Source organism: Ylistrum balloti, unplaced genomic scaffold, assembly GCF_031769215.1.
Source record: "Ylistrum balloti isolate Yb309-2 unplaced genomic scaffold, AGI_CSIRO_Ybal_v1 Utg369630, whole genome shotgun sequence".
Classification (NCBI taxonomy): Eukaryota; Metazoa; Mollusca; class Bivalvia; order Pectinida; family Pectinidae; genus Ylistrum; species Ylistrum balloti.
Genome location: NW_026781896.1, coordinates 928,190 through 944,375, shown reverse-complemented (window position 1 = coordinate 944,375; position 16,186 = coordinate 928,190). Strand labels below are relative to the sequence as shown.

Sequence of the window (16,186 nt, the reverse complement as noted above, 5' to 3'; positions counted from 1 at the left end):
TACACATTCATGTTTTTAATTTATATATAAATTTTAGCGATGATGTTATTTCAGGGGTTTTCAATGAAAACATATTGCGCTGAATGCAGTTTTTGTGACGTTAATATAGCGTCTATTGCGTCTTAATGAGTATGTTTAGAGTATCGAGTAAACTGAGATGTTATGCTCATTAGGGTCTCCATGCCTTTTTGATAAATACGTACTAGATTATACGATTTAAATGTATTTTGGTGATGTATACACATACACAAACGTATTGCATTGTGTCATTTAAACAAGCTGAAATTCTCCAAATTGACAAACTTAATCATAAGATATAAGAGACCTAATGATAGACACATCAACAAACGAAACAAAGCCCTGTGTTCCGGAAAGAAAAGATGGCCTTTTCTGTAACATTAGTGACAAATCAAAAGAAATATTCTGCATAGAATAGATCAGAAGTGTTCGACCATTTCCTTATGATAACAGCTCATGTGTTAATGGTTTTGTCATTTACAAATTATTTGTAATATGAACTTGTGATGAAAATATGATATTGGTATTGTCCATTCGAAAGCTATTGAAGATGAATATTAATATTAAGTTGATGTCTGAAGTCGTTTTTGTGGGTAAAAATAAATAAATTTGAAGAATAATATATGATCACTAGATAATTTCACAATTCATGAGTAACAACCTCTTTGTCATTTTCACAATTCATGAAATAACAAGCAAAGGAAAGTGGGAAAGTGATATAATCCTTCTAAAATCAGTACGAATACTTCACTTGATAACACAACAATCCAACACTGTCAAGATTTGCAAAAATGCATTTCAACAAGCTTATATGTGTGTGTATATACTCAACAAAAAAAGAAAGGTTAACATGTTTCCTTGGCGAATACCTGTAAATGAGTGAAAACAAAATGACGCTTGTGCAATATTACAAAATTGAAGGAGGTTACCAAAATCATTCAAGCGTGAAAGTCTGTATTATCGAAAGAGCTGCACGAGGTTTTCTGTCACTGACTTGTACCTTCGCTTGAATTTCATAAACATTCAAACTGACAACTGTTCCTTAGGACTTAGAAATCACCGAATCTTGCTATCTATCAACTTTATCATTATGCCCCGGCTGTCACAAGTAGAGAGAGAAAGGGCTGTAGGCATGATACAGGCTGGGAAGTCTCGCCGTCGACTTGTACGGCATTTTGGTTGCAGTGTTAAGACAATTTGCTAGTTGGTAAGTCGTTTAAACCAAACTGGTCAACATCCGATCGTCCTCGAAGCGGCCGATCCCGTAAGAAGACCGCCTGGGATGACCGTGGTATACGATTGATACACTTGCGCAATCGATTCGTAACCGCAGTAGAGACTACAAAGACATTGTTTGGGCGTCGTGTGTCTCCCAAACAGTCCGCAATAGGTTGAGGGCCTACCAATTGAAAACGCGGCGTCCTTACACTGGACCCAATTTGTTGCGACGTCACCGTAATAATCGGCGTAACTGGACCCGTGTTCACCGTCGTTGGGCCTTACGATAATGGAACAATGTTCTGTTTTCAGATGAGTCCAGGTTTTGTCTGCAACACGGTGACGAAATGCGCAGCGTGTGGAGACGACGAAGGGAGCGTTTTGCGAACTGCTGCGTCGCAGAACGAGACCGCTTTGGCGGCGGAAGTGTAATGGTTTGGGGTGGTATTTGTGGGGGGACTTGTACCAGGCTTGTTGTGTTAAATGACAGTTTAACCGCCATTCGATATCGCGACGAAATTTTAAGACCAGTGGTTCTGCCATTCTTAAGACGCCATGGCTTTGGCCACATTTTTCAACAGGATAACGCACCAGCGCACACCAGTCGCGTCAGCAGAACTTTCTTGTGGCACAATAACGTACAGATGTTAGATTGGCCGTCTAAATCACCTGATTTGTCACCGATTAAGCATGTCTGTGACGTTCTTGGGCGACGCGTGAGAGAACGTCAAAATCAGTCGTCAAACTTGCAGGAGCTGGCCCAAGCCTTGATTTTTGAATCGAACAACATCTCTCCTCGAATTATCCGCCGATTTACGATTTCTATGCGACGACGCTGCAATGCTGTTTACTTCGCAAACGGTGGCCATACCTGTTACTAATGGTGTTGCCTTTGAAATTGACCCCAACGTCCATTACAGTCGAATAAAATCAACTGAACGCAAAGTTTTATAATGAACCATGACTGCAGTTTTATCAGAAGTGATCAATTACTTTATTCGTACATGATTGGTAAGCGTTTATGAAGGGGTTAATTAAATAATCACAGAATAAAGTAGTGTTACCTTTCATTTTTTTTTGTTTAGTATATATTCTTAATCCGAACAGAAATCTTTTGTTCTCATAAGATAAAATATCAGTTTCCTCCAAACTGGAAAACATCTAAACTTTATTTATCAAGGAACAAGGTATATTCAATTCATGACACTGTACAATTTTTCCTTTTATCGCTTTTAACCAAGACAGAGCAATATCACTTCATATTTGGTTTGTTCTAGGACTGACTAGCTGGCTAGTTTTCATTTTGAGAAATATTTTCTTTTCAATAATCATGACGTCAAAATAACATTATTGTTTCAATTTTGACAATCTCTTCAGCTCAAGAGTTATATATTTTTACAGATACAGACGACGGGGAAATTTCCGATGTCAGAAAGGAATCACTTTTGTAGTGGTTTAATGATTTCGAAGTAAAATGTGTCCTGTGTTCTTGTTTTTTTATCAATTCGATTAATATGGTGGTTCTCTTTTACGTTGTGTTAACGCTGTGACGGGACAATGCTGTCATACAAGTCACTGTTTTCCTCAATTTGATTAATTGTTGATAATTTATTTTGGTTTTAGTGACGCTGTGAAAGTTCATTGCTGTCTTTATACGTTTCATCAATAAGTAGCTGTGTGCTTTAATGTATTAATAACGCTGTGACTGGACAAGACTGTTATACAAATGAAAAATGTGTTGATCAGTGTTTTAAACATTCCTTATTTGAATATCAATGAGACAAATTGGGTCATGCATATGTGTCAATGTTTTGACATTTCTAAGCGATTACACTATAATGCCGTCCGCTAATTGCTTCATATCCTAGTGTCGAATATGTGAAACTACAATCATTACAATATGAACCATTTGACCTTATGAGATAAAGTGGAATGCTTGAGGTATTGGAGTGCTTTAGATATAGAAGAGCGTGAAGCATTAGTATCTTACTCTGTAAGCTGAAATAAAACTCCAATCGCATAAAACAACAAGCGGCAAGAGAAAAATGAGATTTTTCTCTCTTCCTATGCGGAAAAAGAGCCGGCAATAACTTTCACAATGGGAAATTGGAAACAATGGAGACTGTTTCATCTCAAAATGACCGAAAACTTACCTGGTCATTTGAGTGCAAATGTGATAAATTAGAAGGTTCAACGGGCACGATTTCAGACTTAGCTAACAAAAGGTCACACACTGTTGGGTAACATGTCTGCTCTCTAATCACATTTGTATATGTACTCATGCTTATTGGAACACATTTTGGACAAGATTGTATTTTCTGTTCAAATAATTGGAAATAAAAACGGAATACGTGAAATGATGTAAAAATTGTTCCCCTGTTAGATATGATGAATATACATCATTGGGCGTTGGTTTTTTCTCAGGAGGATGGGAAACTAGTCGGTTTGTGCAGTCAAGGTTGTGTACGCTGGTAAGCCACCTTTACGAAGTTGCACTGAATGGCAAGTAACGAGCCTCCCGTATGTTGTTCAATAAGATAACAACTAGCCGTTTCAAAAAGATGTTGACGAGGAGATGATAAATGAAACAAACATAATTATATGCATCGACGAAGATGCGGTGCTACTTTATATCTAACAGGCACTATATTTATTCAAAACAGGTAAAAACGACACTGTATAAATAATCTGTTAAATTGTCAGTATTTTCTTTGTTTTTAATTCTTTACAAAAACGAGTTTAGACAGGATATATAATATTCTACCTACATAGGATACGTGTAGTATAAGTAGATAATAAAGAAAGGGATGCTATCTACATGTTTCTACATTAATCAAACAAACATAGAAATTGTGAAACAAAATAATGAAATGGGTTAGCATGATGCTGACCATATGGTATGATCACAGACATCACAACACTACAGATAAGAATGAAAATCCAGGTCATTCCCACACATTAGATACAAATACATCGGTCAGTTCAATTCTTTGATTCACTTGTTTCCTTGCTTGGGTCCAACATCACATTCTAACGATGAACGGAATACTTGGTCTTCTGGCCTGTATGGTCGCCTTAGTGAGTATTTAAAACTTTACTATTTGCAGTTATTTACAAGAATTATTCTTTAAATTCCGTTTTTCTAAATAATATAATACAAGGAAACGTAGTTTTTTTTTAAGTTCTTTGCACTCCATTGATATCAATATCTTGTAATGTTGTCTCGTATACGACGAAGAGTCGCAAAAGTGAGACTGGCGTCACTTTCTCGGTGGCTAGGACTGCTTCGTAAACACTTAATGTTTGAATGATTTTCAACGAACTTTGGTGTGAAACATTATTCAGAGTGGAGAATAATTTCTTAAATTCAGAAACTTGATTTGACTCCTAGGAACCTAGAGGTGGACGGGGCTCCAAATGGGATAGCTAGTCAATATTAAACCTCAAAATGTTTAATGCTGGATTGCAACCAAAAGTCTGAAACATCATATAGGATGGGGAATAATTTCTTAAATTCAGAAAGTTGATTCAAGCTCTAGTTAATAGGATTACTTTTATCGCCTGAAAGGTCACAGGGATCAAATATGTTTAAATCTTAGAATAACTTCTTCAAAATAACATAATAGTCAAGGATTAGGATATTAGGCCTATAGCATGTTAGGATGAAGGCCTACCAACTTTGTTGATATGAATGACATTGACCCATTTTCAAAGTCACAGTTATTAAATGTGTTGAAATGGTTAAGCATCATGAGTAATGATAATTATGTATTGTATGTATAAAGAATATGGTATTAAGTTTGCAAAAAATGTCATGATTAACCAACAATGTCTTCTGTTTAAGCTGTAGAGTAGTTGAAAAAAATTATTTAAGGCCTATTTTGGCTCTTTCATGTATATGTTTTTAGAGTAAGATGACCGTGAACGCACATGGGTCTCTTGTTTTCATATTCATGAGACATATTAAATTGTATTTATTTAATCCAGTGTACAAAAGCGTCTTCTTTATTTATTTTTCAGTAAATAGTTGCTAAATTCATATCGTGTACTCGAAAATCTCAAAGTTGTTGGCATTAATACCGACAAAAGTATTTCAACTCCATTTTTTTCAGACATGTGCTATGACAACAACTAAGGCACCACATAACCATAACAACCATAATACAACACACCAACATGGACATCATGGAACCCACGCACCACATATTGGAGAAGGATTTGCCTTCAAGTATGACATTAATTCGGTAATGTCACGAAGGTGTTGAATATGACATCTTATTTCAGCAAATTTGGCACATTGTTCCAAAATATTCAACAAACTATGTTCTATACAAACCCTTATGATAAAATATGTTCCGGTAGTACACTTCATCCCAGTACTTAAAGTTGATTCGCGAAAATTTCGACCTTATTGTCAGTTTGTATTTCAGTGACTAATACCATCAAAATGCCCAAACTAACATTGATGTTTAAAAACATTAATACAATCCTGCTTTTGAATTTCTATTTGTATGTGACCTCTCATCTGTATTAAAATCTAAAATAAAATATGTGTTCAACATTAAGAAAATATAATAAGCTGAAAGATCATTTAGCAGTGTTTATGACGTTTTGCAGCAACGTATGGCGATAGTCAGTAACCATCAGTGTTGGATATATAACCCAAGTGATGATGAGAAGAGTCACATCCAAGATATTCATGTTCTCAGGAATCTCGAGGTTAGTAGATGAACAGGTTATCTACACGGAATGAAAGCGATCGTCATAGGCTTAACTTAAATCTTTTGTTTGGAGTTTTTCATAGATCATTTTGATCAAGTGAAGGGAGGGATTCTTTCTTTTTTGCAAAATTATATATATATATATATTTCATCTTTAAAAATAATAAATGGCTTTTTCAAGTCGGTGAATAATTCAGGCGATTTCATATGTTTCAGGAAGTTAACGATTCTTTCAGTCTTTGTTCTTTTTAGTGATTTTTTTTTCATTTTGCGAAAATATCTTTTCAAAACAAATTTGTCATTCAAATTGATCGTAATGCATGCTAGCCAAAATACCTATTTGGCGGATTATAATAATAATTTTGATTAGGATATGACAATATATGGTCGCATACTTCGTTAAAACCCCCAAAACTCTTGCAAATATTGCAGTTAAATGTTATGACGCCTTCGGAATACATATAGTAAGTTAAATGCTGATTTAGATATCTCACACGATAGCCGAAGTTAGATCTGTGCCTATCAGCTATTTGGCTTTGTCAGATATTTCAACTCCCTTGGTCAATTAACGGCACTGGCCACGATGCGAACTGGCAACCTTGCGATCATGAACGATTTTTACACTTGTTTAACAGATCAAGAAGACACTTTTTGTTTTATATTTCTAGGTAAAACTCATCCAGTTGATAGACAGCAATCCCAGTAGCACACCCATGACACATGACGACCTGGCACTGATGAGTTCTTCTCTCGCACATACATGCCATCCTGGGTGGCCAATTTATGTTCTTAATTAAATGCTTAAGAATGTAGACCAATTAAAATTATGCATTTTCCTGAAAGATGACTGAATTTCTTTTGTTCTTATTTTTAATAATAATAAGAAAATTTCTGTATATTGTTTTAATATCATAATGTAAATACACAATCGATTAATGAAGGCAGCGTATGAACACAAAACAGATGATAAGGAAACTCTTGAAATAATACAAAGATAACAAGAACTTGACCCGTATTCAAGAAACCGTTCTCATGATCAAGCATGAATTTTTATGCCTTGTTTAAGATAAAATTAATAAGTAAAGCTGATTTTGCCGAAGAAACAAAAACCTGTTTTGACCACTTCTTTTTCAATTTTGATAAATTCCGCCTCGTATGAAAACAAAACAACTCGGCCAACAAAGGACCACAGTTAATTCCTATTGGTATGCCAATAGGGTGTTGGAAAATCTTGCCACCAATCTCGACGAAGATGTTGCCAACACGAAACTCGATCATTTTCATGTTTTGGTATGTTTCTTCTTTGATTTGGGCTAATTTTCCCACCAAACACTCTTCAGTATTACTCACAATCATATATCTATATAGTTTTTAACCATTCTTGGAAAGAATACCATACCAAGATAATGTGCTTTAAATGAATTCAGTTTTCTTTGCTCATTGAGCTTATACATATCACCTTTCTTATGACTAATATACATTCATATTTTTAATTTATATATAACTTTTAGCAATGATGTTATTTCAGGGGTTTCGCTAAAAAATATTACGCTGAATGCAGTTTTTTGTGACGTTAATATAGCGTCTATTGCGTCTTAATGAGTATGTTTAGAGTATCGAGTAAACTGAGATGTTATGCTCATTAGGGTCTCCATGCCTTTTGGATAAATACGTACTAGATTATACGATTTAAATGTATTTGGGTGATGTATACACATACACAAACGTATTGCATTGTGTCATTTAAACAAGCTGAAATTCTCCAAATTGACAAACTTAATCATAAGATATAAGAGACCTAATGATAGACACATCAACAAACGAAACAAAGCCCTGTGTTCCGGAAAGAAAAGATGGCCTTTTCTGTAACATTAGTGACAAATCAAAAGAAATATTCTGCATAGAATAGATCAGAAGTGGTCGACCATTTCCTTATGATAACAGCTCATGTGTTAATGGTTTTGTCATTTACAAATTATTTGTAATATGAACTTGTGATGAAAATATGATATTGGTATTGTCCATTCGAAAGCTATTGAAGATGAATATTAATATTAAGTTGATGTCTGAAGTCGTTTTTGTGGGTAAAAATAAATAAATTTGAAGAATAATATATGATCACTAGATAATTTCACAATTCATGAGTAACAACCTCTTTGTCATTTTCACAATTCATGAAATAACAAGCTGGTTTGGTTCGCAAAGGAAAGTGGGAAAGTGATATAATCCTTCTAAAATCAGTACGAATACTTCACTTGATAACACAACAATCCAACACTGTCAAGATTTGCAAAAATGCATTTCAACAAGCTTATATGTGTGTGTATATACTCAACAAAAAAAGAAAGGTTAACATGTTTCCTTGGCGAATACCTGTAAATGAGTGAAAACAAAATGACGCTTGTGCAATATTACAAAATTGAAGGAGGTTACCAAAATCATTCAAGCGTGAAAGTCTGTATTATCGAAAGAGCTGCACGAGGTTTTCTGTGACTACCTTGTACCTTCGCTTGAATTTCATAAACATTCAAACTGACAACTGTTCCTTAGGACTTAGAAATCACCGAATCTTGCTATCTATCAACTTTATCATTATGCCCCGGCTGTCACAAGTAGAGAGAGAAAGGGCTGTAGGCATGATACAGGCTGGGGAGTCTCGCCGTCGACTTGTACGGCATTTTGGTTGCAGTGTTAAGACAATTTGCTAGTTGGTAAGTCGTTTAAACCAAACTGGTCAACATCCGATCGTCCTCGAAGCGGCCGATCCCGTAAGAAGACCGCCTGGGATGACCGTGGTATACGATTGATACACTTGCGCAATCGATTCGTAACCGCAGTAGAGACTACAAAGACATTGTTTGGGCGTCGTGTGTCTCCCAAACAGTCCGCAATAGGTTGAGGGCCTACCAATTGAAAACGCGGCGTCCTTACACTGGACCCAATTTGTTGCGACGTCACCGTAATAATCGGCGTAACTGGACCCGTGTTCACCGTCGTTGGGCCTTACGATAATGGAACAATGTTCTGTTTTCAGATGAGTCCAGGTTTTGTCTGCAACACGGTGACGAAATGCGCAGAGTGTGGAGACGACGAAGGGAGCGTTTTGCGAACTGCTGCGTCGCAGAACGAGACCGCTTTGGCGGCGGAAGTGTAATGGTTTGGGGTGGTATTTGTGGGGGGACTTGTACCAGGCTTGTTGTGTTAAATGACAGTTTAACCGCCATTCGATATCGCGACGAAATTTTAAGACCAGTGGTTCTGCCATTCTTAAGACGCCATGGCTTTGGCCACATTTTTCAACAGGATAACGCACCAGCGCACACCAGTCGCGTCAGCAGAACTTTCTTGTGGCATAATAACGTACAGATGTTAGATTGGCCGTCTAAATCACCTGATTTGTCACCGATTAAGCATGTCTGTGACGTTCTTGGGCGACGCGTGAGAGAACGTCAAAATCAGCCGTCAAACTTGTAGGAGCTGGCCCAAGCCTTGATTTTTGAATCGAACAACATCTCTCCTCGAATTATCCGCCGATTTACGATTTCTATGCGACGACGCTGCAATGCTGTTTACTTCGCAAACAGTGGCCATACCTGTTACTAATGGTGTTGCCTTTGAAATTGACCCCAACGTCCATTACAGTCGAATAAAATCAACTGAACGCAAAGTTTTATAATGAACCATGACTGCAGTTTTATCAGAAGTGATCAATTACTTTATTCGTACATGATTGGTAAGCGTTTATGAAGGGGTTAATTAAATAATCACAGAATAAAGTAGTGTTACCTTTCATTTTTTTTGTTTAGTATATATTCTTAATCCGAACAGAAATCTTTTGTTCTCATAAGATAAAATATCAGTTTCCTCCAAACTGGAAAACATCTAAACTTTATTTATCAAGGAACAAGGTATATTCAATTCATGACACTGTACAATTTTTCCTTTTATCGCTTTTAACCAAGACAGAGCAATATCACTTCATATTTGGTTTGTTCTAGGACTGACTAGCTGGCTAGTTTTCATTTTGAGAAATATTTTCTTTTCAATAATCATGACGTCAAAATAACATTATTGTTTCAATTTTGACAATCTCTTCAGCTCAAGAGTTATATATTTTTACAGATACAGACGACGGGGAAATTTCCGATGTCAGAAAGGAATCACTTTTGTAGTGGTTTAATGATTTCGAAGTAAAATGTGTCCTGTGTTCTTGTTTTTTTATCAATTCGATTAATATGGTGGTTCTCTTTTACGTTGTGTTAACGCTGTGACGGGACAATGCTGTCATACAAGTCACTGTTTTCCTCAATTTGATTAATTGTTGATAATTTATTTTGGTTTTAGTGACGCTGTGAAAGTTCATTGCTGTCTTTATACGTTTCATCAATAAGTAGCTGTGTGCTTTAATGTATTAATAACGCTGTGACTGGACAAGACTGTTATACAAATGAAAAAATTGTTGATCAGTGTTTTAAACATTCCTTATTTGAATATCAATGAGACAAATTGGGTCATGCATATGTGTCAATGTTTTGACATTTCTAAGCGATTACACTATAATGCCGTCCGCTAATTGCTTCATATCCTAGTGTCGAATATGTGAAACTACAATCATTACAATATGAACCATTTGACCTTATGAGATAAAGTGGAATGCTTGAGGTATTGGAGTGCTTTAGATATAGAAGAGCGTGAAGCATTAGTATCTTACTCTGTAAGCTGAAATAAAACTCCAATCGCATAAAACAACAAGCGGCAAGAGAAAAATGAGATTTTTCTCTCTTCCTATGCGGAAAAAGAGCCGGCAATAACTTTCACAATGGGAAATTGGAAACAATGGAGACTGTTTCATCTCAAAATGACCGAAAACTTACCTGGTCATTTGAGTGCAAATGTGATAAATTAGAAGGTTCAACGGGCACGATTTCAGACTTAGCTAACAAAAGATCACACACTGTTGGGTAACATGTCTGCTCTCTAATCACATTTGTATATGTACTCATGCTTATTGTAACACATTTTGGACAAGATTGTTTTTTCTGTTCAAATAATTGGAAATAAAAACGGAATACGTGAAATGATGTGAACATTGTTCCCCTGTAAGATATGATGAATATACATCATTGGGCGTTGGTTTTTTCTCAGGAGGATGGGAAACTAGTGGGTTTGTGCAGTCAAGGTTGTGTACGCTGGTAAGCCACCTTTACGAAGTTGCACTGAAAGGCAAGTAACGAGCCTCCCGTATGTTGTTCAATAAGATAACAACTAGTCGTTTCAAAAAGATGTTGACGAAGAGATGATAAATGAAACAAACATAATTATATGCATCGACGAAGATGCGGTGCTACTTTATATCTAACAGGCACTATATTTATTCAAAACAGGTAAAAACGACACTGTATAAATAATCTGTTAAATTGTCAGTATTTTCTTTGTTTTTAATTCTTTACAAAAACGAGTTTAGACAGGATATATAATATTCTACCTACATAGGATACGTGTAGTATAAGTAGATAATAAAGAAAGGGATGCTATCTACATGTTTCTACATTAATCAAACAAACATAGAAATTGTGAAACAAAATAATGAAATGGGTTAGCATGATGCTGACCATATGGTATGATCACAGACATCACAACACTACAGATAAGAATGAAAATCCAGGTCATTCCCACACATTAGATACAAATACATCGGTCAGTTCAATTCTTTGATTCACTTGTTTCCTTGCTTGGGTCCAACATCACATTCTAACGATGAACGGAATACTTGGTCTTCTGGCCTGTATGGTCGCCTTAGTGAGTATTTAAAACTTTACTATTTGCAGTTATTTACAAGAATTATTCTTTAAATTCCGTTTTTCCAAATAATATAATACAAGGAAACGTGGTTTTTTTTAGTTCTTTGCACTCCATTGATATCAATATCTTGTAATGTTGTCTCGTATACGACGAAGAGTCGCAAAAGTGAGACTGGCGTCACTTTCTCGGTGGCTAGGACTGCGTCGTAAACACTTAATGTTTGAATGATTTTCAACGAAATTTGGTGTGAAACATTATTCAGAGTGGAGAATAATTTCTTAAATTCAGAAACTTGATTTAACTCCTAGGAACCTAGAGGTGGACGGGGCTCCAAATGGGATAGCTAGTCAAAATTAAACCTCAAAATGTTTAATGCTGGATTGCAACCAAAGGTCTGAAACATCATATAGGATGGGGAATAATTTCTTAAATTCAGAAAGTTGATTCAAGCTCTAGTTAATAGGATTACTTTTATCGCCTGAAAGGTCACATGGATCAAATATGTTTAAATCTTAGAATAACTTCTTCAAAATAACATAATAGTCAAGGATTAGGATATTAGGCCTATAGCATGTTAGGATGAAGGCCTACCAACTTTGTTGATATGAATGACATTGACCCATTTTCAAAGTCACAGTAATTAAATGTGTTGAAATGGTTAAGCATCATGAGTAATGATAATAATGTATTGTATGTATAAAGAATATGGTATTAAGTTTGCAAAAAATGTCATGATTAACCAACAATGTCTTCTGTTTAAGCTGTAGAGTAGTTGAAAAAATTATTTAAGGCCTATTTTGGACCTTTCATGTATATGTTTTTAGAGTAAGATGACCGTGAACGCACATGGGTCTCTTGTTTTCATATTCATGAGACATATTAAATTGTATTTATTTAATCCAGTGTACAAAAGCGTCTTCTTTATTTATTTTTCAGTAAATAGTTGCTAAATTCATATCGTGTACTCGAAAATCTCAAAGTTGTTGGCATTAATACCGACAAAAGTATTTCAACTCCATTTTTTTCAGACATGTGCTATGACAACAACTAAGGCACCACATAACCATAACAACCATAATACAACACACCAACATGGACATCATGGAACCCACGCACCACATATTGGAGAAGGATTTGCCTTCAAGTATGACATTAATTCGGTAATGTCACGAAGGTGTTGAATATGACATATTATTTCAGCAAATTTGGCACATTGTTCCAAAATATTCAACAAACTATGTTCTATACAAACCCTATGATAAAATATGTTCCGGTAGTACACTTCATCCCAGTACATAAAGTTGATTCGCGAAAATTTCGACCTTATTGTCAGTTTGTATTTCAGTGAGTAATACCATCAAAATGCCCAAACTAATATTGATGTTTAAAAACATTAATACAATCCTGCTTTTGAATTTCTATTTGTATGTGACCTCTCATCGGTATTGAAATCTAAAATAAGATATGTGTTCAACATTAAGAAAATATAATAAGCTGAAGGATCATTTAGCAGTGTGTATGACGTTTTGCAGCAACGTATGGCGATAGTCAGTAACCATCAGTGTTGGATATATAACCCAAGTGATGATGAGAAGAGTCACATCCAAGATATTCATGTTCTCAGGAATCTCGAGGTTAGTAGATGAACAGAGATTATCTACACGGAATGAAAACGATCGTCATAGGCTTAACTTCAATCTTTTGTTTGGAGTTTTTCATAGATCATTTTTATCAAGTGAATGGAGGGATTCTCCCTTTTTTACAAAATTAAATATATATATATATATATTCATCTTTAAAAGTGATAAATGCCTTTTTCAAATCAGTGAATAATTCAGGCGATTTAATATGTTTTATGTTCGTTAAATGTTTTAGTTCCGATTTCATGAAATTAGCGATTCTTTCAGTCTTTCTTCTTTTTTGTTTTTAGTGATTTTTTTTCGTTTTGCGAAAATATCTTCTAGTTTTTATCAATACAAATTTGTCATTTAAACTTATTGCAATGCATGGTAGCCAAAATACCTATTTGGTGGATTATAATAATAACTTTGATTAGGATATGGCAATATATGGCTGAATACTTCGTTAAAAGCCCAAAATCTCTAGGAAATATTGCAGTTAAATGTTATGACGCCTTCGGAATACATATAGTAAGTTAAACGTTGATTTAGATATCTCACACAACAGCCGAAGTCAGATCCGTGCCTATCAGCTATTTGGCTTTGTCAGATATTTCAACTCCCTTGGTCAATTAACGGCACTGGCCACGATGCGAACTGGCAACTTTGTTTAATAGATCAAGAAGACACTTTTTGTTTTATATTTCTAGGTAAAACTCATACAGTTGATTGACAGCAATCCCACTAGCACACCCATGACACATGACGACCTGGCACTGATGAGTGCTTCTCTCGCACATACATGCCATCCTGGGTGGCCAATTTATGTTCTTAATTAAATGCTTAAGAATGAATTAAAATTATGCATTTTCCTGAAAGACGACTGGATTTCTTTTGTATTCATTTTGAATAATGATGGGAAAATTTCTGTAAATTGTTTTAATATCATATTGTAAATACACAATCGATTAATAAAGGCAACGTATGAACACAAAACAGATGATAAGGAAACTCTTGAAACATACAAGGATAGCAAGACCTGGACCCGTTTTCAAGAAACCGTTCTCATGCTCAAGCATGAATATTGTGCTCAAGCCTTATGTCCTGTTTAAGTTAAAATTAATCAATAAAGCTGATTTTGCTGAAGGAAAAAAACTGTTTTGACCATTTCTTTTTCAATATTGATAAATTCTGCCTCGTATGAAAACAAAACACCTCGCCCCACAGAGGTCCACAGTTAATTCCTATTGGTATGCCAATAGGGTGTTGGAAAATCTTGCCACCAATCTCGACGAAGATGTTGCCAACACGAAACTCGATCATTTTCATGTTTTGGTATGTTTCTTCTTTGATTTGGGCTAATTTTCCCACCAAACACTCTTCAGTATTATTCACAATCATATATCTATATAGTTTTTAACCATTCTTGGAAAGAATACCATACCAAGATAATGTGCTTTAAATCAATTTAGTTTTGTTTGCTCATTGAGTTTAAATATACCACCTTTCTTGTGACTAATACACATTCATAGTTTTGATTTATATATAAATTTTAGCGATGATGTTATTTCAGGGGTTTTCAATGAAAACATATTGCGCTGAATGCAATTTTTTGTGACGTTAATATAACGTCTGTTGCGTCATAATGAGTATGTTTAGCATATTGGATATTGCATATTAGCGTATTGCATTATGTCATTTAAACATACTGAAATTCTCCAATTTTACAAACAAACTTAATCATAAGATGTATAAGACCTAATCATTGACACATTAACAAAAGAAACAAGCCCTGTGTTCCGGAAAGAAGAGTTGGCCTTTTCTGTAACATTAGTAACAAATCAAATGAAATATACTGCATAGAAAAGAACAGAAGTGGTCGACCATTTGCAATTTGTAAAATGAACTTGTGATGAAAATATGATATTGGTATTGTCCATTCGAAAGCTATTGAAGATGGATATTGATATTAAGTTGATGTCTGAAGTCGTTTATGAGGGTACAAATAAATAAATCTGAAGAATAATATATGATCACTAGATAATTTCACAATTCATGAGTAACAACCTCTTTGTCATTTTCACAATTCATGAAATAACAAGCTGGTTTGGTTCGCGGAGGAAAGTGGGAAAGTGATATAATCCTTCTAAAATCAGTACGAATACTTCACTTGATAACACAACAATCCAACACTGTCAAGATTTGCAAAAATACATTTCAACAAGCTTATATGTGTGTATATATATTCTTGCTCAGCATGCATTCTCCAATATTTTCACATATCTGATCTTTTACCATTTTGTTGTCATGTTTTACGAACAGTGAAGATTACTTATTTATATTTTTCTTGATTCAAATTTGTTTGGCCTTTATAACATGACAGTAGACAGATATATAGACATTACATGTTGTCCATCTGACCAACTGCCTTGAATGAGTTTCTTTTAATGACTTCTAAATCTTCTGTATGTCAGTTAGGTTCCATAGTCATTTCTTTGAGCTAAAAACATGTTGGAAAGAAAAGTATAAAAGTTTCTTGATGACCTTGACCACTTACAAGGTTACTAGGCTTATATACTCTATATTGAAATTTTGGTTTTGGAAAAAAATTGAAATTGATGCAATTTCTTGAAATTAATTCATCTGTCACTGATAATTACGACCACTTTGGTTCCATCAGCTATCAGGTCAAGAAATTGATATCGTAGGCTAAGGATCAATACCTTGTAACTGTATTGAGTGGGATTTTTCAGGAGACACTAAAATAACAATTTGATTCTTTCCCTTTACAGCATGATAACAATGCTA

At 35.0% G+C, this 16,186-nt stretch overlaps 2 protein-coding genes across 2 annotated transcripts; both read left to right on the top strand.

Annotated features, from left to right (window-relative positions):
* The first annotated feature begins 4,272 nt into the window (after positions 1-4,272).
* Positions 4,273-6,754, top strand: LOC132552408 (uncharacterized). Its single transcript, XM_060216579.1, has 4 exons — positions 4,273-4,314; positions 5,349-5,480; positions 5,854-5,955; positions 6,626-6,754. Exons 1-4 carry the CDS (start codon positions 4,273-4,275, stop codon positions 6,752-6,754), a joined length of 405 nt encoding a protein of 134 aa, XP_060072562.1.
* Positions 6,755-11,714: 4,960 nt separating this feature from the next.
* LOC132552418 (uncharacterized) lies at positions 11,715-14,217 on the top strand. The gene is made up of 4 exons (XM_060216591.1): positions 11,715-11,756; positions 12,788-12,919; positions 13,292-13,393; positions 14,089-14,217. The coding sequence occupies exons 1-4, from the start codon at positions 11,715-11,717 to the stop codon at positions 14,215-14,217; spliced, it is 405 nt and encodes a 134-aa protein (XP_060072574.1).
* Positions 14,218-16,186: the final 1,969 nt, after the last annotated feature.